The sequence below is a fragment of the Rhinichthys klamathensis genome, unplaced genomic scaffold, assembly GCF_029890125.1.
Source record: "Rhinichthys klamathensis goyatoka isolate OS25496 unplaced genomic scaffold, OSU_Roscu_1.1 h1tg000004l_1, whole genome shotgun sequence".
Taxonomy (NCBI): Eukaryota; Metazoa; Chordata; class Actinopteri; order Cypriniformes; family Leuciscidae; genus Rhinichthys; species Rhinichthys klamathensis.
In genome coordinates, this window is record NW_026606557.1 from 454415 (window position 1) to 479646 (window position 25232).

The 25232-nt window shown below is 37.0% G+C and overlaps 1 protein-coding gene across 1 annotated transcript in view; it reads right to left on the minus strand.

Annotated features, from left to right (window-relative positions):
• The window catches only part of LOC130085090 (alpha-1,6-mannosylglycoprotein 6-beta-N-acetylglucosaminyltransferase B), a 124731-nt gene that overhangs the window by 45644 nt on the left and 53855 nt on the right, over positions 1-25232 (minus strand). Inside the window, exon 8 of the mRNA XM_056250676.1 lies at positions 14740-14909. Within this exon, the coding sequence (XP_056106651.1) occupies positions 14740-14909 (170 nt within the window). The remainder of the gene's footprint in view (positions 1-14739; positions 14910-25232) is intronic.

The following is a 25232-nucleotide window of genomic DNA, read 5'->3' on the forward strand; positions in this document are numbered from 1 at the left end:
AGACCGTATTGTCTTCTCAAGAGGCTGAGCAAGTTTCTCATCTCCGGTAGAACAAAAATAAAATGCATTTTCATTTACATTTGAACAACTTTCCAAGCTAAAGTCATAAGGAACCTCAATAACCTTATGCGGTTAACATGCATCTATTATCGCACATTATAAAGCCATAAAATAAAATTAATACGACATAATATACATCACACTTTTTTTTTACAACATCAAATCCAATTATGTTGAAAGGCCAATGAAAGTGGCAGTAACTCAAAATACATAAAAAATAGGAGAATATTGGTTGCGATTATATTCTTGTTAAAGTAAAAACAACTTTATCGTTTAATCATTCAAACATCAGATAATTCACTTTTTAATAATAATTGGTTTAAAGAAATCTGAAACTTTTTTTGTTGTTAATTTCCACCATTTATGCCACTAAAATTGTCACTGGGGCAAATAGCCAGACTATTGGAATTGTTTAACCTTATTGTTGGCCCCTGAACAGTAACACAAGTTTCATTTCCAGAAAAAAAGGGAAATACTGAAACTTCATGAAAATGATGAAGTGATGTAGAGGATTCATATCCAGCTTGCTTCCTTTGCAGCTGAAGAATCAATCTGCTATAGATATATACTTTGGTATTCATGCATTTATGGTCATTGAAATGTGATCTGATCTTCTTTGAAGACTTATAAAGGAAATGTAATGTCTATTCTACGCTCAGGTCATATAACACTGGAATAGGTTAGTATCCAAACTCTTTTTAACAAGAATGGCAGACCAAACCCTCACCTGAATTCATGGCACTCTAATTATCTTTCTTTCAATAACTCAATACCCTTGTTTACTTTGTTTAGTCTAATGAACAGTATTGGATCACAACTATTGTGTGTGATTAAACACGATTGATTTGATGCATTCTAATTAGTAGAAGATAACAGCACCTATCAAAACTGAAAACTGCCTCTAATGTTTGAAGGACCACTAAAATCGACACAACATGATAAATCAAATTTTACTTATTTTAGATAAAAAATAAATAAATAAATAAATAAAAAACACATTGATGGCTCAATCAGACTGAAAAGTTTTCATGTAAACACCTCAATCGATCCCATTGAGCTCAGTCAGATTGTAAGGGGTGGTGCAGACCTGAAATAATCTAATCAACAGAAAAAAAAAGAAAAAAACATACACATGCTTAAATCTGACTATTTTCTTAATCGGATTCAAAAACACCTTACACGCATGTTCACAGTGCTGTGATGCATATGTTCTCATTTGTTTTGCTCGCATATGTCACGCATTACGTCTATATTATGCATATAAAGGGCCATTCTTGATGGGAACGAACTCGAAGTGGACCCCCTTCCACCCCTCAGAATGTGATCGTGAACGGACCGAGGCCCTGTCCCATGCTTGGGACAGCCCTGCACAGATATCATCCATATTTACGTCTCACGTCTTTCGAACTGGCATGTCAGAAGACTTTTATAAGTAGACATTTTGTAAATTTTCAGTCTCATCCCTACCAGTTCGTAAGACCTCATGTAACTAACTACATTTGAAAAAAATTGGATTCATGTGTTTACAGTTTTTCCTATTGAATGGATTATTTCAGGTCTACACCACCCCATTTGTTCCTCTTTAGTAAGTCTATTTGGATAAAAGCATCTGCTAAATGCATACATGTAAAATTAGCTGTCAAACCTGGACAGTCAAACGCTGTTTCTGACTGCGTGTGTGGCACCTTCAACTCTACATATGAATAGTCCCAATGATAGGAAAGTATTGAAGTATTTGTAAAAAAAAAAAAACAACAACAAAAAAAAACTTTTATTGAAGAATATGAAGAATAGATCAATGCAAACTTTGTTGGACCTGCCAGAAAACCATCACCTGCATGATAGTGGCAAAAAATACTGTTATTAATTTCACATGAGAAGAAGTAGTTTGCATAGAAGTCTTGAAGACACAGCTGATTAAACAAAAATTGCCCATTTAATTATAAGATTCAGAAAGAGGGTGAAACAATCCAAAAACAAAAATATAATGTTTGGTGCAGAAAATCTTTAAAGCAATCATCATGGAAAAATAAATGTATGACATGACCCCTTTAAAGCATAGCATTGTAAAGTGAATCAGGCCTGTAAGCAATAAGATTGTTATTATTTCAGTAATAACTGACATCTTCAGTGCCTTGTGTGCCATAAGCGGCATACATAAACTGTTCATTTGCTGAATATTTCTCTACTGAACAGCTTTAGTAATGGAGAAACGTTGGTTGTACCACAGGGCACAGATTTGTCTTCCAAGTCCCATAATACATAATTCTGTGATAGGACAGCGTTCATACGCTTACAGGCAGTTGAAAATATAACAACATGCTTTGTGCCAAATCTGCCCATAGAAGGGCTCATGTGTCTTAGCGAATTTGTGTAGTGTATCATATCACTGTTATCTTGATTAGGCACCTAACGCTGCTTTCAACTGGAGTGCTGCTGCTCTAGATAGAGCTTCAAAGCATCGGAACAAAAGTACAGTGATGGAGGGAGAAAGAAAGAGCGTAAGTGCCCTGTGGCACTAAAAATACAGCTAATGCACGAAAAAAAAAAAACCTCTTTAGCGTTTCGAGAACGTATTCAAAGAAAATCTGTGCAACAGAGGCTGGCACCTTTAATACTGACTAGGGTAAAATAATGAGAGCCCTGAACAACTATAGGAGGTATAAACACAAATGACAAACGGTCTGATATGTGTTCACAGTCGGCAACCTATAAACAAAGGGTGATGCTTATGGAATTATTTGATACAGTGCGTACTGTATAAGGTAAATAAAGTAAATCCTTAATAAGGTAAATCCTATTCGTAGAATGGATAGTGCGCCTAGAAATCCAAATTCTTTCATTTTACACCCACGTTGCTTTCTGCATGATCACAAGGGAGACTGTCTTGGCAGCTATTTTTCATATAATGAAAGTGGATGGAGACTGGGGATATCAAGCTCTGAAATAAAAAATAAAAAAACAACAACATAAAAGCATGCAAAGAGTCAAAATTTTATACTATATTCCAAGCCTTCTAAAGACAAAACAAAACAACACAAATTGATATCACACAATATGCTAACAATATGTAAGTACAGTAAAAGTGTCTTTTTTTCCGCATTTTTGTCTACATTTATTGTACAGAAGAAAATACACTATAGTTCAAAAGCTACTTTTATTCAGTAAGGACACATTCAATTTATCAAAAGTGACAGTAGAACCATGTATAATGATACAAATGATTTATATTTCAAATTAATGAAATGTTTGAATGTTGTATTCATCAAAGAAAATGTATCATGGTTTCCAAAATAATATAAATCAGCACAACTGTTTTCAACATTGATAATAATCAGAAATATTTCTTGACCAAATTACTGTATTGAGTGTAAACCTGTTCCCTGAAAAAGCGATAACGAGATGCTGCGTACTCATACGCTACGGGAACGTCATTTGTTTGATCGGTTGTGAAGCATGTTTGTCAAACACGCCAAGAACTTGGCTTAAATAAACTCTGACGATTACGTCATTGGAATGTGTGCTCGTGAGAGGCTATAAATAGATGTGCAACTATTTGCTCCTTCAGGTTATCACTTTGTATAAAGAGACGTCTGGACCAGAGTAGGATGAACATGCAAGCTATAAAATCTGAAATGCGGGGAGTGTATACATTTTCCCTCACCCAATGTGACATTATTTGCTTGGCGGTGGCAGCCCCCCGGTTGCGGCCCCATAGCAAATAAAAAGTTGCTCAGACTTACGCCACTGGCTAATACGTTGGACGTGAGTCTGGAGAGCATAAAATTGGACACAGTAAGTGGCGTTTCTCCTGTTCCACCATAGTGAATGGTGGAGGATAGAAAGCTTCAAGAAAGACCGGATGCAAGGTCGAGAATGGAAAGGGTGAGGGTGCAAAATAGCCTTGACCAATCCAGAGGCAAAGTCTAAGCAGGATGGCGAGATCGACAGAGCCTGCAAATCCCCAATTCTCTTTAGAAAAAAAAAAAGTTCTTTAGAGTCAGAAGCTTGACAGGCGCTGACTCTAGTTGCTCAAAAGGGGTCTCGACCAGCCCCTCAAGGACTATGGCTAGGTCCTTCACTCATGGGAGGCCTCAGACGCCTAGCTCCACGAATGAAGCGGGCGATCAGAGGGTGTTTCCCCACTGGAGGCCCGTCAATCAGGGCGTTCCAAGCCGATATGGTGGCCACAAATAGTCTGAGAGTCGCGGGACATGTGCCTGTTGACAACTTGTCCTGCAGAAACTCCAACACTGAAACAATCTGGCAGTGAACTGGGAATGCACGGCTTGCAGTAAACCACCTTTCAAAGAACACACTATTTAAGGGCATACATTCTTCTGGTGGAGGGGGACCCTCATGCCTCTTCCCCTCCTGGAACCTGCTGATGACTGTGTTCATGGATTCGCCAAACAGTCTGAAAGGCAAGATAGGGGCATCAAGTAGGAACACTTTGTCCCTGTCCTTGATGCCCGTGAGGTTTAGCCACAGATGCCTCTCCGTGGAGACCAAAGCCGGCATAGAATGGCCGATAGTACGGGCCATCTGCTTAGTCGCCCGCAGAGACAAATCCGTGGCCCGGTGAAGTTCTGAGAAGGCCTCCTCGTCTATGCTCCCACTAATGCTCAAATCCTTCAGCAGGTCAGCCAGGTTTGCCTGTAACTCCATAGGGGTGGTTAATCTGTCTGATTTCCCGATTCGATTCGATTACGATTATTGAAGTCCCGATTCGATTACAGTCGATTTTCGATTATTAACGATTCTCGATTAGCGATTATTGATTTTCCATTTCACAACAGTAAACGAAAATACACTAGACCAACATATGATTATATTAGCAGCAACATTTTGGTATTAATTGCACTTTTTATTTGTTTGATATTCAATGAAAATGTAATGATGGTTACTGAGGACATGCAAACATGCTTGTTGTCTACTACTTAGGCAACCCATTATCTTTAAATTAAGTTATTTTTTAAAAGCAATTGTGTTGCATTATAATGCGAAGGCACCTGGTTCTATTAATTGACAGCGTTAAAATGCATTTTGTGATTTCCTTCAATTGAAAATCTTTGAAGCAAGTTTGGGGGATTTGAAGGGCACCCAATTCAGAGAATCACCCAGAAATTCAAAAGAACAGCATTTATCTGAAATAGAAAGCTTTTGTAACATTAAACAATACCGTTCAAAATTTTGGAGTCGGTAAGATTTTTTATTTAATTTTTTTGGGCGAAAGAAAAAAGAAATCAATACTTTTATTCATCAAGGATAAATTAAATTGATCAAAAGTTACAGTGAACACATTTATAATGTTACAAATCAATTATCTGAATCTTTTGTGTGTGTGTGACTATAAATACTTTGCTTTAAAAGTACAAAGTAATGACCCATAAAGAATTAACGTACAATATATTTTATTAACATTGCAAAGAACCAACAGGAAAATAAATGTGTGCCTAAACTAGGAGCATACTTGTAGTAAATTAATATTATAACGACTGGTACAGCCGAGTGTTTTTCCTCCTCTGGCTGGAAACGTGTCATATGGTTTCTCATATTTGTCGTGTTTCGGTCGTTAGTTTTATTATACAAAGCTTACAACTAGTGTGGCTCTTGTCCAGCTCCTTTCCCCCTTCAACTTCAGAAGCCAAAATATCTCCACACGTCAGCTTTTAACCTAACGCGGAGGGTGTTTACATACACAGGGTGTTTAGCGCTCAGCCATCGCGTCTCTGTTATGTGCACGCCACAGACGGTCCGGCCACTGCACTTCCGCGCTTCAGAGTTCCGTCTTTTGCGTTCCGTCAATATTACGTTATTATAAATATATCAAAAAAATTATTTTTTTGGGGGGGGGGGGGGGGGGGGGGGGAATCGATTTTTTGACATTTGTGAATCGATTCAGAATCGTCCACGTCCGCATCGCGATGCATCTAAGAATCGATTTTTTCCCCCACCCCTATAACTCCACCATAGTGTGCAGAGTAGCATCAGAATGACCCGCTGATTGAAACACTTTCCCCACCGGTGTGGATGTTGTTCATGGTTTGATGGGGAGCGCTGGCTTTTTCAATGACGATGAGCTCCCAGGGGAGAGATAGCCCACAAGTGTCTCTTCCACCTGAGGCATCAACCACGTGCCCTTACACCCACAATAGTCAAATATGTCGACGCCTAGGACACAAAGACACACGATGAATGTGGTTTGGTTATGGTTAGAGAGTTAACGCATCATGGAGAGCCTTGCAAAAAGGGAAAGATCGTCGCTCAGCCTCCTCCCCTTGGCCACTGGACAGAAATCTGTCCTCTAACTTTGAACGCTTGGGGGTCTCTTGTTCCTGTGGCCAGTCTATCCGTAACCTGGGGACTTTACGAGTCACCACCTCAAGTAACTCCTCGTCCACTTTATTACCGTGAGAGGAGCGCCCAGAGGTGGCGCTATCAGAAGGACTTCCCGATCTGTAAAGAGAACGAGAGAAAGAGAAGGACCCGTCTCCCGCTCCTCAGCCAGATCAACTCGCAAGCCCTCCGATCTTAATGTGGGGGCTTGCCCTTGAAAATAAGCAAGACGAGCACCAAACACTTTAATTGAGAACAGCTCACAGTGCTTCCACTCGCCATGTTCCAACGCAAGGACAGCATGCTCTTCCCCCAAGCACTCAAAGGAGAACTCATCGTAATCGGGTATGTCCCTTGAACAGAGAGGCACACATGATGTTCTCTTTACTTTTTTTTTTCTTTCACACTCAGAAATTCTGCACATTGACAACTCAAACTCTAACTCCTAACAAAGTGTACAGATAGAGAGGAAGCACAGGCACAATGCTGTCTCTGAAGACAAAGAAACCTGAAGGCGCACCTGTTTCATGTCTATTTATAGCTTCTCACGAGTGTGCATTCTAATGACGTCATCGTCAGAGATTATTTAAGCCACGTTCTTGGTGTTTTTTATACACATGCTTCACAACCGTTTGAACAAAGAATGTTCCGGTAGCGTATGAGTACGCAGAATCGAGAGTAGCTTTTGAAAGGAAACAGCATATTAGAATGATTTCCGAAGGATCATGTAACACTGAAGACTGGAGTAATGATGCTGAAAATTTGCCATCACAGGAATAAATTACCTTTAACAGATATTAAAATAGATCTTTAAATTGAAATATTTCACAATATTACTGTTTTTACTGTAATTTTTATCAAATAAATGTAGCCTCTGTGAGTATAAGAGACTTCTTTCAAAAACGATTATTTAAAAATCTCACTGATCCTAAACCTTTGAACGGTATATCTGGAGGGGGCGCAGAATATATTTGATTCTGCAGAAGAAAGTAAGTCATGCCAGTTCGGAGCGGCATTAGGGTGAGCAAATGATGACAGAATTTTTATTTCCTGCTGAACTATTGCTTTAAATTATGCACATCATTAACATTCCTCACGGTGAAAAACAGTGGTGATTTGAAATGCACAACTGATGATGCCGCAGTGCAGACATATGCTTCTCTAATTCAAAGTGTAGTGAATGACAGTTTTTAAACTGCTGTCCCCTCACGGCAGAGACCCCATTTATGCCTTCCACTGGCTCATTTTCCCTTCAGTGTGACAGAAGCAAGAGTGCTAACAGGAATAAAGATCAGATAGACACTAGTGTGAGCCCGCTTCACATTCTAAGACAGAATTAAATGTAATAGATGACATTAACACTACATTCATCTTCATTTTGTTTCTCTCTAGCTTATACTGATGCTGAATAATTACCAGTCTTTTGTACAGGAGATCCCTGATGGGACGTGACATCTGTCTTTGCCTCTTTTCTCACCTCTGGCATCTGACGGCTTGTGTGACAAACTGTGTCTGCAAGCTGTTCTGCCCTCCCTCTAACGGAACCTGTTCTCCGCAGATGCCCGGGACTCCATGTCATTCACAAAATGAGGTCTATAACACAGTGCCATTAAACCTTTAATGGGGCGTTCACATATATAGCCACGGTATTGTTGTAGGTTAGTGAGTAGCTGTATTGTTGATGTAGTGCTGTTATACTCCTGGATTTCCTAACGTTATTGGTTAAGCTACACAACTGGCCAGAGATTATGAAAACTGATCAAATGGGGTGCATTTCTTGTCTTCTGGGTTTGAAATGAACAGAGGCTAAATCAAATGTATACATTGTGTGCTTGCCTATGTCAGCAGTGTCTCATAATTATTCATGAGGCTGCACTGCCTTGTCCTATGTGAAGGCACTGTCTTATAATTATTCATGATGCCATGTGACCTTTTCTTTTTGACAGGTACTTCAAATACTTTATACCACACATAGGTCACAAGTGTTTGCATGCGTGGAGCAAAAATATGGCGCTCTCACACGATGCTGAAAGAACGACAAGCTTTCAGTCAATCGCAGACACCTTTGAATATTTATGTGCAACAATTCACAATTACGGAAATTGTTTCACAAATGATTCACATTTATTACGGAAAGGATTTTTAGATTTAAAGAGAGGTGGACTGATGCGCGTGTGAAACACGATAAACGCTGATAAACTCGACATCTCAAACACTATCCACCCTTACTGTCAGTGTGTCAATGATTACTGTATATCTGGGAATTGTCACAGAATTACTCTTATTTAACAATTATTTATACAAATGGCTAACACTTTAGTTTGGGGACCAGTTCTCACTATTAAGTTGCTTATTAGCATGCATATTACTAGGATATTAGCTGTTTATTAGTACTTATAAAGCACATGTGAATGGCTTATTCTGCATGACCATATTCTACATCCCGTAATCTGAACCAATACCTAAACTTAACAACTACCTTACTAACTATCAATAAGAAGTAATTAGGAGTTTAGAGAGCCAAAAGTTGTAGTTAAAAGGTACAATATGTAAGAATGTTGTATAATTTTTGGCTGAACTAACCCTTTAATAGTGAACATGTGTTCTCCAATCTAAAGTGTGACCTAAAATATTTTTAAAAAGCTATTAAAAATGCAAAAGCACATTTCCATATTTTCAGATGTAGAGTACAAATGAAAACAGCTCTGAATTTATTTGTGCATAAAATGACTAACACTAAATGACTTATGTATTTGCGTAATGTGTAAAAGTGTATTCGTGCATTTTTTTGTGTGCACAATTATAAATTGCAGCATGCATTTGCGAACTTTAACACTTAAATCATTTGAACCCGTTCTAATATAATCTCATTGAAGTTCCACAGGTTTCCATGCATACTTTTTAAAATTACATTTTCATAACTGCGGTGAGAATTGACCTGTGCTGAAATGGGCCGCTACATGACATTTTAAAACATGAACGGGTGACAAGCTTCTTTCTTGTAGCGTGTGCTGGGCTTTTGACAGGAATCATCAGAGTTTCATGTATTTGCTGTGTATCTGTGCTCTGCTGTGACACTGACAGCATTCAGCCAGCAGGAATAAAGATGAGAATAGAGGGACAGCAGCTGCTGTGGAGGAGAGAGTATCATAAACCTCTGCAACAGCTGGAGAACAGGCATCTGTCTGTTCCCTACAGAGAAGAGACAAGGGGTAAGCAGTCAAGAGGCGAAGCCAATCAGAGCATGTTGCCTTGGTGAGACTCATCAGCGAAGTTGAGTGTGTGTGTGTGTCTGATCATTTCAGAGAGACAGAAGTCATGTGGCTAGAATCAGGACATGCTGGACTTTTCTGAAATATTCCATTGAGACAAATAGAGAGGTGATGTTCTAGACAAGTGTTGAGGCAGAATTTCATGTATCATTTGTGGAGAAGACACTCTCAGAATGAACTGTATCATGCTCTGTGAAGAAAAAAGGTGGATAAAGCGAGATAATTGCCCTATTTAGAATATATTTAGTACAGAAAAAAGAAATAAAACCACGCTCAATCTAGTTAAAATGGACTATTTTACCTAAAATGTGTCCATCTATTTTTAACATTTTGAAAAAGAAGTACATGTAATTGTATTGATTGTGCACTTGTAGTGTACTTCAAATCCTACAAGTACTTTTTAAAAACTGTACTTGCTGATAATATACAATTAATTACATAAAAGGCCATGTAAGTGCCCTTAAAGAGAGACACTTACGTGAATGTTTCTCAACACACTTAAGTACACTTAAAAAAAAGTCATTTTAAATCATCTTTTGTCAACTTTTAAAGAAGTGCCCTTGTTTTAATGTGTTGAGCATACTAAGTAGAGTACTTGATTATCATTTTAACTGTATGTGTTTCCAATACTGCATTTAAATGATATATATATATATATATATATATATATATATATATACTGTATATATATATATTAATATTTAATTAATACATATATTTTAAATGTATACTAAATTACAACATCATTACAAATATATTTAAATGCATGACATACTCGTTTCAATAGAAATACAATTAAAGTATATTTTAGTTTATCATAAATGTTTGTCAGTACATTCTGCATAGAAAATAACATTATAGTATATTTCAGATATAGTTGCCGATCTGTTGAGTAAATGTGAGTTTGGAAACATGTTTTGTTTTTGAGATATGAATTGGTCTTGCATGCCCAAAATAGTCATCGTAAATACAGTATGGTCGTCGAGTGAACTGATATTCGTTGAAAGGGTATTTGGCATTGCATTCCATAACAATCTCTTTTGAAATCACTTGTGAGTCTTATGAAGGTCTATTTTAGTTAGGATGCCGCCTTGGAAGGCTTACTGGGTTTTGGAACGCAGCCTGTGGTATTTTGGTCTCTATATGGCTCAGGTCCCAGCTAAGTAAATGCAAGAGATGAGGAACCATTTATTTAAATAATAATAATAATAATAATAATTCACTCGAGTGAATCTGAGCAGAGAAATGTCTTGAGCAACAGAGACATACACAGCCCGTTCCCATCCCAAGTCGTCATACATGTGACGCTCTGTACATTTCGTCGAAATCTTACGCACATGGCATCCTTTAGCGTCAATACTGTATGTTTTAATATTTTGGCTCTCACATACTGTAGATGTTTCGTGATTTCACTGGCCAGTTTATAGATACATCAGATTACAATAAAGGAATTATTTTTTCCTCCTCATGAAAAGACTATTGAAATTGCTTTTCATCCGACTTCAAAGCAGCACATTGAAGTCTGACAGAGATTCGGATCAGCAGGAGCAGAAACTCCAGCACATGCTCTGACAAAACAGATTAAAAAAGAATGTCTTCAAGTTCAACAAAAACTGTAACTGAAGGCAATTTTCACACATTTCAGGTTTGACAGTTAGCGAGATTGGCAAAAACCAAAAGCTGAACTTTAGGAGGTGAAGTGAGGATGGCATAATCTTTCAAAGGACTGATGGAACTTGTAACATGGCATTCAAACAATTTCAACTTTGACTTTGACCCTACGAAGCCCAGTCAAAGATCACCAGAGAATGTGCGTGTCTTTGCAATGACAGGCACCATTTTACACCTTGTGATTGGATTTTTTTAATTCATTTTTAATCTTGGATCCAATGTATGGTGACAACAGTGGTGGACAGTAACAAAGTATTTCTACTTCATTACTGTACTCATTTTTCAAGTATCTGTACTCTATCAGTGCAGTTTTATTTTGAAAAATGTTGCTTCATTACATTCCAAAGCATAATATCGTATTTTCTACTCCGCTACATTCCATTAAACATGCCGTTCCTTGTTATTTCAACCTAAATATACCACCACCCTATTATGATATAGGATAGCGATGTCTTGAACGAATTGACTCTTTCCAGTGAACCTGGTGAATTGGTTGCAACTGTTCTTGACTCAACAAATCACTGATTCAATGAACCGGTGAAAAGAACAGGAATATCGTCCAGGCTTGAATGTGCGTGTGACTGATGGTGTGAAAAATAAGTTATTGGTTATCGTCATTGAAATCATATTTAGTTAATAAGTTGTGATGTAAAAAGAGTAAGCTTTTAAGTCCACTTATGCTTAAATGTGTTGGTGTAGGCAATTTAAGGTAATATAACGCAAATTAATGTCCATACATCTTTCCCGCTGCTGTAGCTCTTTCAAATCTTATAAACAAGTATGTTTGCGTTCCTCTTAAAATGTTAACGCATTTTGCACCATGTGACGTATGTATAACAGTAATGTTCACTTCTGTTTAGTTTCAGTGTGTTTTAGTTTGGTTCTCCTTTTTCCGTTTGCACGTGCATGTAAATGTATCAAACTCTGACCCCCAAACCGAGGTGACTTCTGTGTACTGTTACACCCCTAATAATTAAAATAGTCATAATTGGTTTTTCTAAGGGGACAATGGGGCTTTTTCACATTAAAGTCCCACTCCGATCATATTTTGAGCTATTTTTAAACATTCCCAGTGGTCTTTAAATTATGATTATGCCATTTTTAGCCAAAATCACAAAACCTGTGCCGTTTTCTGGGACTTCGCTTCAGCAGGGCGGCAGTAGCTCATTAGCAATTCGCCTCTGCGTTGTGGGCGGAGCCGTTGGCACGGAGACGACCCTCCCCCTGCCCGTTGCTGAGAGCTCTGTCTCTCCCGCTAGCTTACACCCCCAATACCGGTGGGGCAACAGTATTATATACACGTTAATTATTATTATCCGAAGTTAATCAAAGTTATCACCGATCACCGATCATTATTTCACTCCAAGACGTCGCGTGTGGAGACGCCCAGTGGAGTTACTACGTCACAACTCCAGTCGATTTTAGCCGGCATTTTAGCGTCTGCTACTGATTCACAGCCATTTGAATGTAGAAATACTCAGAAATACAACTTTGAGCTGATTTTTCTCAAGATATGTCCTCTAACATCAGAAAAATGCCACAAGAACATGTTAAACACCTAGAAAAACATTATTTTCATCGGAGTGGGTCTTTAACCAGTAGTCCACAGAAAAAAATAATGTATGGTTTGGGGCTATGCATTCCATGTAAAGTTTCACATCTGTATGTTACATCAAAATAAAAAAAAATAATACAGCTATGCCGAGGAGAAGGTCAAACTAGTTGTTGTCCAGCATGAAGCGAGACAGAAACAACTGTCACGGTGCTTCAGTTTTCCAGCTAATTTAAATTCACTAGGATCATCCAGAGACAGTAAAGTTCAATGTTCGACATTACCTTTTTTTTTTTTTCTTCCAGCGATTTATCAAAGCCATCACCAGAACCTTTTTTTCTGTTGTGAGCTCATTTACATGTTTACACGTTTACTGCGTACACTCACTGCTTTCTTGTCAACTATTTACTGATTACATGCACACATTCAAGCAGGTTTCACTCCTGGGGTATTTTAGAATAGCCTTCTTTTCAGCTCTATTATCCTAGAGCATCCAAGGCAAGTACAAATGAAGAGATTTAAAATCTCCCAGACATATTTCTCGTTAAACTCGAGCAAACACTGCCAGATTGCTGTGTGTATAGTGGAGGGAGCTGTCCGTAGTGCTGAAATACACTCTTAGTATTGAATGCAGGAATTTGAAGGAGCACCTGTTGTTTTTGGCCCGATCGGTGCCTCAGGCGAGGTATTTATTTAATTGATTAAAAATACTATTTAAAAAAGTAATATTATGAAACATTGTTGCAACGGAATAATATTTCAGTTAATATTTTACAATATACACTTTTTAATGTATTTTTGACAAATAAATACAGCCTTGGTGAGCATAAGAGAAAAACATAATTCAGAATATATATTCCAAACTTTTGGTAGTGTACATTGTGAAAAAAAAATTCTAAATGCACTTGTCAATGTTGTCATTAGTTCATTTTGGAAAGGCTATATACATAGTTCAGTCATGAAACTCTTCCGAGCATCTGATTGGTTTTCTTAAAGCTGACTGCTTTGGCCAATTGATCTGTTTGTTCTATCAATGTAACAGATTTATTTCCGCCCCGGACAAGCTTAACTCCGTGCAGTGCACCTTGGGAATTTTCCTAGCCCTCCACCTTCCCCAGCACCACCTGCCTAGGGAGTTTTTTAAAACACATTTTTTTTTATTATTGTCATGATTGAAATCAGTCTAGTGGTGTAGCTTTTGTTGTTTATTTTGATGGCCCACTTTAGACATTCTCTTGACCACAAGTAACTTTGAAGGTACGCCAACTTTTCCTACTAACCCTAAACCTACCCCTAAAAACCTATTAATACTCAACTAATACTTTAATGAGAGTTAGTTGACATGTAGGTGCAACGTTATGCATATTCAACATAATATCTGAAGGGGACCATCAAAATAAAGTGTAATCTTTATTTTTAGTTTCTTTTCTTTTTAATAAACCAAGCAAAAAACTTGTCTAGATGCCTAGTTAATTCCCACAGCGGCAAGACCCGATGTCCAAGGAGTCAGAATGTGATTTTCAGAAATCAGAAAATGAGCGCATTTAACTTTACAAAGAAAAGTTTACATTTGAGTTTGTGGTTTCAAACAAATATATGGTGTATGTTTGTATATTGTGAAGCTATCAATGAAATGATTAAAAAATGCATATTTTATGGAAAATTGCATTTCAATTTGTCACTGTTTGTTTATCTGAGCAGGTCTCAATGTCACCATCAAAACACTGCAACTGAAGTGCGTCTGCACAGGTCATCAAATAATAAATAGTACCAAGGCTACGGCTAGCTTATGCATATGAATGAGGTAACTGACTGGAGACTGAGCAGCATTATCACATGACTCACCCCTGCAGCTCTTTGACTGAGAGTGAAATCTTCAGGTTATGTCCCAGCACATGAAGGGTGGTGAGGATGTCTGCCCATTGGACCATCTCTCCAAGTGGCCCACCTTTCAGCACCTTTGGACTGAACACATCACCGGATTCCTCGGTCAGAAAGCCCACATGCACCAGGATCTGAAAGAGGGAAGACAGGCTAAATAGATAAACAGACAAACAAAAACAAACAAAAAATAAATAAATAAAAGATTCCACTAAAGAAGTGTGCAGTTAAGTTAAGTGTTTTGGTAACACTTTATAACACGTAATGTGTAATAACGTACTTACAAATCATTTGTAAACTATAAGTTTATTAATTACTGTAGTTACACATTAATAGACTAAAGACAAATAGTAAGTTCTTCATTGTCAATGTCATTAGCTCTTATGTAAATAGTTAGATAATGTTTTGTTAACAACTTATTGACAGTAAATGTTATTAACAGTAAAGGTATGTTGGATTTCCATGTTTAATAGGGACTTTCCATAGGAATAATGAGTTTTACTGTACAAACTGTATATTCTGTCCCCTAAATCTACCACTAATCCCTACTCATCTATTTTAACAACGTGATCTTATGAGTATTTGTATGTAACTCATATTGTCATTTATTTGTTTGTTTGCTTGTTCGTTTATTTTTAAGTGCTTATGTTTAGCTTTGGAGATAGGCTTAATGTATTTGTAAACCTTTTAATGAACTCATAATAATAATGCAATTACTGTCCAATAAAGTTTGGTTTAAAGCACTCAATTAATTTCATTTTCCCATTTTCCGTGACCTAATCTAAAGTGATAACTATGTAAAGTTAATACGTTGTTAACAAAACATTATCTAACTCTTTACATTTGAGCTACTTAACCAATAACACTTTGTTAATTACAGCGACAATGAATGAAGAAGGCTATTATAAATAATAACAGGCATTAAGTTTAGATCAGATCGTTACTATTTTGTCTGTATAGATGGGGAAACATCTAAGATAATGTCAGTAAATTATGGAGTGCCTCAAGGATCTGTGTTAGGCCCTCTGCTATTTTCAATATACTGTATATGCTACCACTTGGTAATATTATAAGAAAACTTGGAATTAGTTTCCACTGTTATGCCTATGATACTCAGCAATACATCATGACCAAATTAAATCTTATCCAAGTTGACAGAGTGTGTTAAAGATATAAAATATTTGATGACAAGTACTTTTCTTCAAATAAATTCGGATAACACTGAGATATTACTTATTGGACCAAAAACCTGTACACAGAATCTCTTTGAATACAATTTGCATTTAGAAGGATGTCCTGTTACTTTATCCTGTACAGAAAAAGACCTGGGAGTTATATTAGACAACAACTTGTCTTTCTAAAATCATATTTCATATGTAAAAAAAAAAACAGCCTTTTTCCACTTCAGAAACATCGCAAAGCCACAGAAAATGTCATCTGTTTAACAGAAAAGTTAGTTAATGCATTCATGACCACTAGACTAGATTACTGTAATGCTTTATTAGCTGGTTGTCCTGCATCCTCAAAAAACAACCTACAACTAGTCCAGAATACAGTTGCTAGAGTTCTTACCAAGTCAAGAAAATATTATCATACATCACCAATATTATCAACTCTACACTGATTACCTATTAAGTTCTATATCAATACAAAGTATTACCACTGACCTATAAGGCCCTAAATGGTTTAGCTCCTGTGTATTTAACTGATCTTCTATCGCCCTACAATGCATCACACTCTTTAAGGTCGTACCTAAAAGATAGGTAGTATCTTTGGATAGTAGTACCTAGGATATCTCAGTCCACTTAAGGAGGGAGAGCATTTTCATATTTGCTCCTAAACTTTGTTTTATCTCGGAATGCCCATCCTAGCGACTACGCCAGCTCCAGTTTGGATCCAGCCTCTTATGAAGACTTCAGATGCCCAACACCTGTGAAGAGACACCGCCAACTCCTGACAGGACTTCAGATGATGCAAAACCTGCCTTATGTGCAATTTACTTTCTTTCTTTTTTTTTTTTTTTTCTTTTTTTTTTGAGTGTTGATTATTATATCTACAAATAACAGGAACGGAATTTAATAGTTTTGGGTATGTTGTTAATTGTCACCTTTAATATTATAGTATTGTGCAATGAAGGGCTCCATATACATAGCTTACTTCATTAGCTATGAAAATGTTAATGTTAATTATAATTTAATTGATTTAAAGGAAGGGAATTTAATTGATTTATTTTTTAGGAAGGGAAATACTTTGTAAAGGGATCATTATATTTGTTGATAAATACATATCATATTTGGGGGAATAAAAAGTTTGTAACCCTTGTTGTAGATCATCAGAAAAATGACCAGATGGGATCCTAGGATCCTCGCTGCCCTCCGTTTCCTAAAGTCATTGAAAGCTTAAGTAAAAACCATTTCCAGCAATGGTCTCTACGATAACCCTGATGGTGATATTTTTGGAAACACAGCCCTTGATGGGGCTTGGATGAGTCTTGCTGAATGGTAGAAAATTGCAAAATTGGCTGAGAAGACGAGGACTAGATTGAGTACAATTTCTGACAGAAAGGCTTCTCATAATTCATGTCTAATGAATGACAAAGTGCAGCATTGACACGTCAAGTCAACACATTCATTTATCAATAAGACACTTAAAGTCAAAAATTACTTACAATTGAAGACTACTTTAAACCACAGTGATTTTAAACACAGAAACACAAGAAAAGTACATCATATCTGTAGAAGCCACATTAAACATACTGTATCATACTTCATAAATACATTTCTAAGGCCTATAATTATCAACAATCAAAACTACTGCAAGTCTCCTGTGATTTGATTGATAGTTTATATCCATAGTAAATCTTTTTTATATATATAGTTGTAAAAACGTCTACCTTCAGGTCGTGGTTCACAAGTCTTTTTGCGGTGAAATCTTTACTGATTTTTATCAAGTAAACATAAGAATACATTTATATAGTTATATTTCAAGATGAACACTTGTAGGTAAACAATGTAGGTTTACTTGATTATCCAGTATAGGTGAGTATGATCCATCAGGATTTTGAGGAATATTTTTTTTATTTCATCCCTCAATCATCATTGTATTGTGTTTAATTTTAAACAACAAAACTACTTTTTTAATCTTAAACTATAAGCATTGAAATATTATTGTACTAATACATTATTGGGAGATTTACAGTGACAACTGATATAGGTTGTTACACTGTTATACACTGCACCAAATTGAATATTTTTTAATAAAATGACATAAAATGAAGGTATTGTTGAGCTGTCATTTATCTGCATTGATGAATATTCCCAACACATAAGACATCTCACTGAATGTGAATACATGCAAAGTACACAGTCTTTCCCCTTAATGTTTAATTGATGGCGAGTCACGGACAGGTTTAATGGATCCGCACTAACCGGCAGCAGCCTGTAGCTGCATTTTGCTGCTTGCTTTCTTTCTCTTGAATTATTCTTATTTCTACCTGTCATTCACCCCTCTACACGCTAGTCTTGGCATAAGTATGGATCTGGTTGAAATGTATAATTGCTGTTCATTAGTTTGTTTTTAAACAATAATGTCAGAGGCTGTTTTGAAAGATTCAGAGGCCTGTATTAATCAGAACATTGTTTTCCTGTTGCTAGTTAGTATTTAGTCACATGGCCTTTCTTTACTGCTCAGATGACATGCTAAAAAAACTAAACAGAATTTAGTGACTGTAAGCAAAGATGGCAGCTTTTTTTCATGTTCCACTTTATTAACTGCCATTGGAATGAATGGATATGTTACCAAACAGCTCTTTCCAAAATTGTGTACAGCTCACAGATGCTGACATGTTCCTGTGCTGTGTGTAGAAAGACAATAATAGTGTATTTTTGTTTTTGTTTTAAGGGGAAAACAGTTCATTTACGGATAATTAGGATGGACTTCTATCTTCTTATGGATGGTTTATTGAATGAATGTCACTGGATGTACCGTAGATGAGTAATGCAGCTCTCAAATATTTCAAGGTATTTCAGAATGATTTATGAAGCTCTTTTCAAAGATTTATTTTGTTTTTTTGTGTGTGTATTTTTCCATTTCAGAAGCATTGTTTGCATGGTGCAAATGTATGAAATCGTTGCATGGCCTCCTTTGAGATGCAGACAGACTGACACCTCTGAAATATGTGTGTGTAACATGCATTTATTAGAATGTTGATATACTACAAATGACACTTTTTAAAAAAAACAAGAAATGGCCTCATAGTGTTTTAGCTTCACAAACCCTCCTCACATTCTCAAAAGTCTATCATGTTTTTAGGTTGGCTTGAAAAAGCATACTGATTTACTATTCAAGTTTCTTATTAAGTACTTTATTAAGAGGAACCAGTTTACCCTCTGGGAGTCTTCAGGGACTGTTGGTAACGGCGCAGACTGAGCAACCCTTGACGTACCAGGAGATATCCTGAGGCATGGTGGGCCACCACCATAGCGTTGACGTAAGAGTGAGAGGGTACGTCGGCAACCTGGGTTTTCAGAGCCCGGAGAAGTATGAGCTGAGTCCAGAAGGGTAGGATGCAAGGTGGGAGGAACATAGAGGCACCCTTCTGGACCTCCCGGCGGAGCAGGGTTGGAGTGGTTAGCTTGGATGATCTGTTCATCAATGGCCCACTTAATGGGACTGATGATCATGGCTGGAGGGAGAATGGGTTCTGGAGTTGGGTCATCCGGGGTTGATTGATGAAGATGGGATAAGGCATCGGCTCTACAGTTCTTGGTTCCTGGTCGGTATGAGATGGTAAAGTTGAATCTGGTGAAGAATAAAGCCCCCTGGCCTTGACGTGGGTTCAATCTTTTGGCTTCTTGTAGGTATTCGAGATTGCGATGGTCGGTGATAACTTCAAACTTGTGATGTGCTCCCTCCAGCCAATGTCTCCACTCTTTCAGTGCTAGTTTGATGGCAAGCAACTCACGATTCCCTATATCGTAGTTCTGCTCTGCTGTGGTAAGCTTCTTAGAGTCTAAGGCGCATGGATGGAGTCCAAGGGGACCCCCTGCCGCTGTGAGAGGACCGCTCCAACCCCAGTAGATGAGGCATCAACCTCGATGATGAATTGCAGATCAGGATTCGGGTGAACTAGGATCGGAGCAGTTTGAAAGGCTTGTTTGAGTTGAAGGAAGGCATCGGAAGCTGCTGGGGTACAGGAGAGAGACTTGGGCCAGCCTTTGAGGGTTGAGGTTAGAGGAGAACTGACTTATCTTCAATGGCACCACCATAAAGCTGTATCTTAATGCCATATTTTTATGAATGAAAGCCAGTATCACTAATATTATAGCTACTGATGTCTCAATGAAAATGATTTTCCCCCAAATTTTAAACATTAGGCTTCCAAAAATATAAAAAGCCTTTCATTTAAGTGAACTTGAAACAATCCTCACTTAAACCCACAATAAATGTCATTTACCTGTACCATACAGAAATTGAATAAGGTTATAAAACAGTCCGCACTACATAAATTATAAATGAAATATAGATTAATCCTTATCAAAGCCACAAGCGTTCTTTAGTCAAGAGCAGTTAGTAGTTTTCTCTGTTCCCTCTGTTCTTTAGGTTAACTTTACTGACAGAGAGAATTAATGGCTCCTGTCACTTTAAGATCTGCCGCTGCTGACAGGATCTCACGCATCTCATTGTCTCACTATTATTTACTTCCATTTAAGATTTTATTTAACTCATTTAAGACTGTTCTTGAGGATGCTCGACAAAACTGACATTTTGGCATAAATGTGTGTGTTATTGTTCGTTGAAGCGCGAAAGAGAACTCGATACTGGCGCGCGTCTTTCTGTGCGTCGTGTGTGCGCGCGCGCGTGTGTCAGGAGGGACATTCACTGACGTTCTCTTTTGTCTTGTCGCGCATGAGTGGTTTAAAGCATTTGCGTAAATAAGAACATGGTCATAACCCTACACAGCAAAATCCCCAGAGTTAAATTAACTCTGCTCAGAGAACATTTGGTCCCTCTCTACAGAGAGTTAACCTCCTAAGACCCGAGTTTTGGTCAGAGGTGGAAAGTCCAGGGGTCAGAAAGTAAAAGTCCTGCCACATTTTTATTCCACCCACAGCAAAAACTCCAGTGTTAAAGTTAATGAGATAATTAAGTGAATAATTGAGTGATGATTGAGCATTATTGAAGACACCTGATGATAACAAGCAGAATCACTGAAGGAGAACGTCACATTTTTTGGGATCTTGACCCTTTATTCTTTAATTTTAGAAGTTGTTTGGCTGCTGTACATGAGTTATACCAGCCAGATGAACAACAAGGAAAGCTGATGCGCTGTTGTTGGTTATGTTTTGATATAATCATCAGTTGTAGAGTTTAACCTTTTGATTACACAGTATAGCATTTTCAGAAATTTAAATATTATCCAAAAGATTTCTTAAAAGCTATTCTATTCCAATTACTTTATGGGCACACACAGACATCAAGAATCAGCCTGTGATTCTCAACAATGGTGACAATTATATATAGCATGTTGCAGTGCATTCTGGGTGCCACCAATCAAAATTCATTCATGGCTCCCATCATGCATTGCGGTATGAATAAATTATGATCTGAATTGTCTGAGTAATTTCCTTTTCCTAATTGAATATTCTGTTCGTCACCATTGTTGAGATTCATACACTGAATCTTGATGTATGTGTGTGCCTAAAAGAAAGATTATTATTTATTTATCAAAACAACGTGTAAGATATCATTTGGTTTATTTTGAAAAATCTGGATATAATGTTATAGAATCACTGTGATGCTGTTATGATCATTATACATTTAAGTCAGAGAGTAGGCTTTAAATGAGTTCAGTGATTCTGGTCAAATGATGATTATGTCTAAACATGATCTACAACATCTGATCTGATCTCTTTGTTCATCCAGCTGTTAAAACAGCCAAACAAAATCTTTAGTTAAACATTTAAAGGTCACCTGCCCAACTAAAGCAAACACTGATCACCATAACGGTGACTAAAATATAGATTTTCTCCTTCAGTGATTCTGCTAGTTAACATCTGGTGTCTTCAATAATATCTCAATCATCACTCAATTATTCACTTAATTATCTCATTAACTTTAACACTCTTGAGTCTGGATCCAAATAAACTCCCAGTAAAGTTCATTTAACACTGGAGTTTTTGCTGTGGGTGGAATAAAAATATGGCAGGACTTTTACTTTCTGACCCCTGGACTTTGTGATGTCCACGTATGTGGACAACCAGGTCTGAGGAGGCTACAATAACTCTGAATCAGAGTTAAAGTTAATGAGATACTTAAGTGATTAATTAAGTGATGATTGGGCATTAATGATGAACACCTGCTGTCAACAAGCAGAATCACTGAAGGAAAGAGAAACAACAAGAACAGAAAAAAAGATAAACACAAGAACTACAACAGACTTCTAGCCACAGCCTTAGATGAAATCAAATGTAGACAAAAGACATTAAATCTCTCTAGTTCTCAGCAGAGGAGTATTATACAACTCCACAAACAGCATTACTAGCTTCACTTATTACTAACCAGACTGACTTTATTTCTGTTAAGTCTACAGAAGGTCTTATTGAGAATTAACAGAAGTTTAGATGTTGATGATTTATTGAAAATGTTTGATCACCATTATGGTGATGAGTGTTTCCTTTAGTTGGTTTAGATTTGACTCTTGGCTTTTATTCTGAGTTTGTGGTTTTTATAACAGGTCTTACCAATACACGTAATTTATTACAAAGAAAGCCAAAAACAAAGATGATCAGGTGATATAGTTTTCAACAACAAATCTATCGGACATTCTGTTTTTTTATTTTTAAAATATATTATGGGGATTTTTTTTTTCAAGACACAGACATCAAGATTCAGCATATGAATCTCAACAATGGTAACATGCTTCATGCCGCAATGCATGTTGGGAGCCACAATAATATAAAACGTATGGCTCCCAGCATGCATTGCGGCATGAAGCATGTTACCATTGTTGAGATTCATATGCTGATTCTTGATGTCTGTGTCTTGGAAAAAAAAAATCCCCTTAATGTATTTTAAAAGTCAAAAATCAGAATGTCCGATCTGTGGCAAGAGAGTATTGTTAGTGAATATAATGTATTAACATCATATAACCACTTTTGGACAGTGATGAGATAAGTGCATTATTCTATTTTTTGTCGTTGAAAACTATATCACCTGATCATCATTGTTTTTGGCTTTCTTTGTAACAAACTACGTGTTTTGGTAAAAGCTGTTACAAAAACCACAAACTCAGAATAAAAGCCAAGAGTCAAATCTGACCAACTAAAGGAAACACTCATCGCCTGTGTAGCTTTTGCTGTGTAGCTAAAGGATGACAGAAAGAACGGATGCTGCGTTAATTGCGTAGAATATTTTAACACAGCTGGACAAAAATGAATTGCATGCGAAAATAAAAAAAAAATCCTCACGGCCGCACGCCGGATATCCGGCACGGTGCCGGAATACTTTAAGCCCTGTATAGCCCTGGAATACTGCTGGAGAGTTGGACAGGCCATACGGCATGACCCAGTATCACATTATGAAATAAATGTTTTTCTCCAAAACAAGTTGGCCACAATTATTGGTACCCCTAGAATTTTTTACGAGTAAAATATCTCTGAAGTATATTCCCATTGATGTTTACCTTTTTTAGCACACCAGGGTGACTAGAAACATGAAATTGTCCAGCGATGACTTCTTGTTTCACAGGAGTTCAAATATGAGGAAAAACAAAGGCCAATTTCCCTTAATCATCCATTACATTGAGTAAAACCAAAGAATATAGTTCTGATGTGCATCAAAAGATTTTTTAAGCATCACAAAATAGAAAGTGGCTGTAAGAAAATAGCTAAAGAATTGAAAATCCCCATTTTGACCATCAGGGCAATAATTAAGAAGTTCCAATCAACTAAAGATGTTACAAATCTGCCAGGAAGAGGACATGTGTCTGTATTGCCTTAATGGACGGTGAGGATGAAAGTTTGAGTGGCCAAAGACTCTTCAAGGATCACAGATGGAGAATAGCAGAGATTACTTGAGTCTTTGGGTCAGAAAGCCTATAAAAAAAAATCAAACAACCCCTACATCACCACATGTTGTTTGGGAGGGTTTCAAGAAAAATCCTCCTCGCTCATAGAAAAAATTCGGTTTAATATAAGAAATATAAGAAATTCGGTTTAATATAAGTTCAGTGACTCAGGTCAAATGATTGTGAAATATTGATTATGTTAAAACACAACCAACACCATCAGATGACCTTTGTTTATTGTTCATCCGGCTGTTATAACTCATGTACAGCAACTAAACAAAATCTAAAGTTAATAAGTTAATGGTCAAGAGCCCAACTAAAACACACACTGATCTCCATAATGGTGACTTAAACATTCCGTTTTCTCCTTCAGAGATTCTGCTTGTTAACATCAGGTGTCTTCAATAATGCTCAATCATCACTGAGTTATTCACTTAATTAACTCATTAGCTCAGAGTTTAATTGGGTTGCTTAAAATGTCCAAATTCCATGATGTTGAAGTTACATGAACATATTATGTTTGTTAAACGAAACATAGTTATGTGGAACCGGTGGAACCTGTTTACATAAAAAAAGTTAAGTAAAGCCAACGTATAATTTTTTTGAGTGTAGCCGCATGCTAAAACATGTTCACCACATGTTTAACCATGCTAGCAATATGCTAAAACAACTTAAATCAAAACGAAGCAAGCTAACAACTTAAAAAAAATTGAACATTTGAAAAAAAACATGGTAGCTTGCATGTTAAATCATGGTAGCAACTGGTTAAAAACATGCTAGTAACAAACTAAAACTGGCTGGAAACATGCTAGCAACAATATAGCCAAATGCTAAACATGTTAACAATGTGCTAAATCATGTCAGCAACATGGAAATGTGGCTAAATCATGCTAGAATTGTTCAAATATGTTAAAATGTTAACAGTGTGTTAAAACACGTTAGCAACACTTTATTTACTTTATATCTGTCTGCTTTATCTGACTTCCCATTTTTCAGTCATTTTCAGACACAGTTTTGTCTAACCAACATCAAAGATTCAAACTTTACACATATAGTTCGGGGTTGTGGCCTTCCAGAACAGCAGATTTGAGTTACCTTTTTGTTGTTGTTGTTGTTCTGAATACTGACACCAAATAATGGAATAAGCTACAATACATGCTCTCCTCGCACTGAGACATTCACTCCATTTCTCTATTTGTGGTTTTCCACTGAGTCCACTCTCAGTGAAAATGAATAGCTGATAAAGTGATAGATGACCATGGAGTAGAGGTCAAGTGCACAATCAATTTGCGTTTTGATGTGCTGGACGGCAACTTCAGCCACTTTATTTTCCCTATCTTTCTGAAATGAAATGGTTTCAACCATAAATTTTATGTAACAATTTTTGACA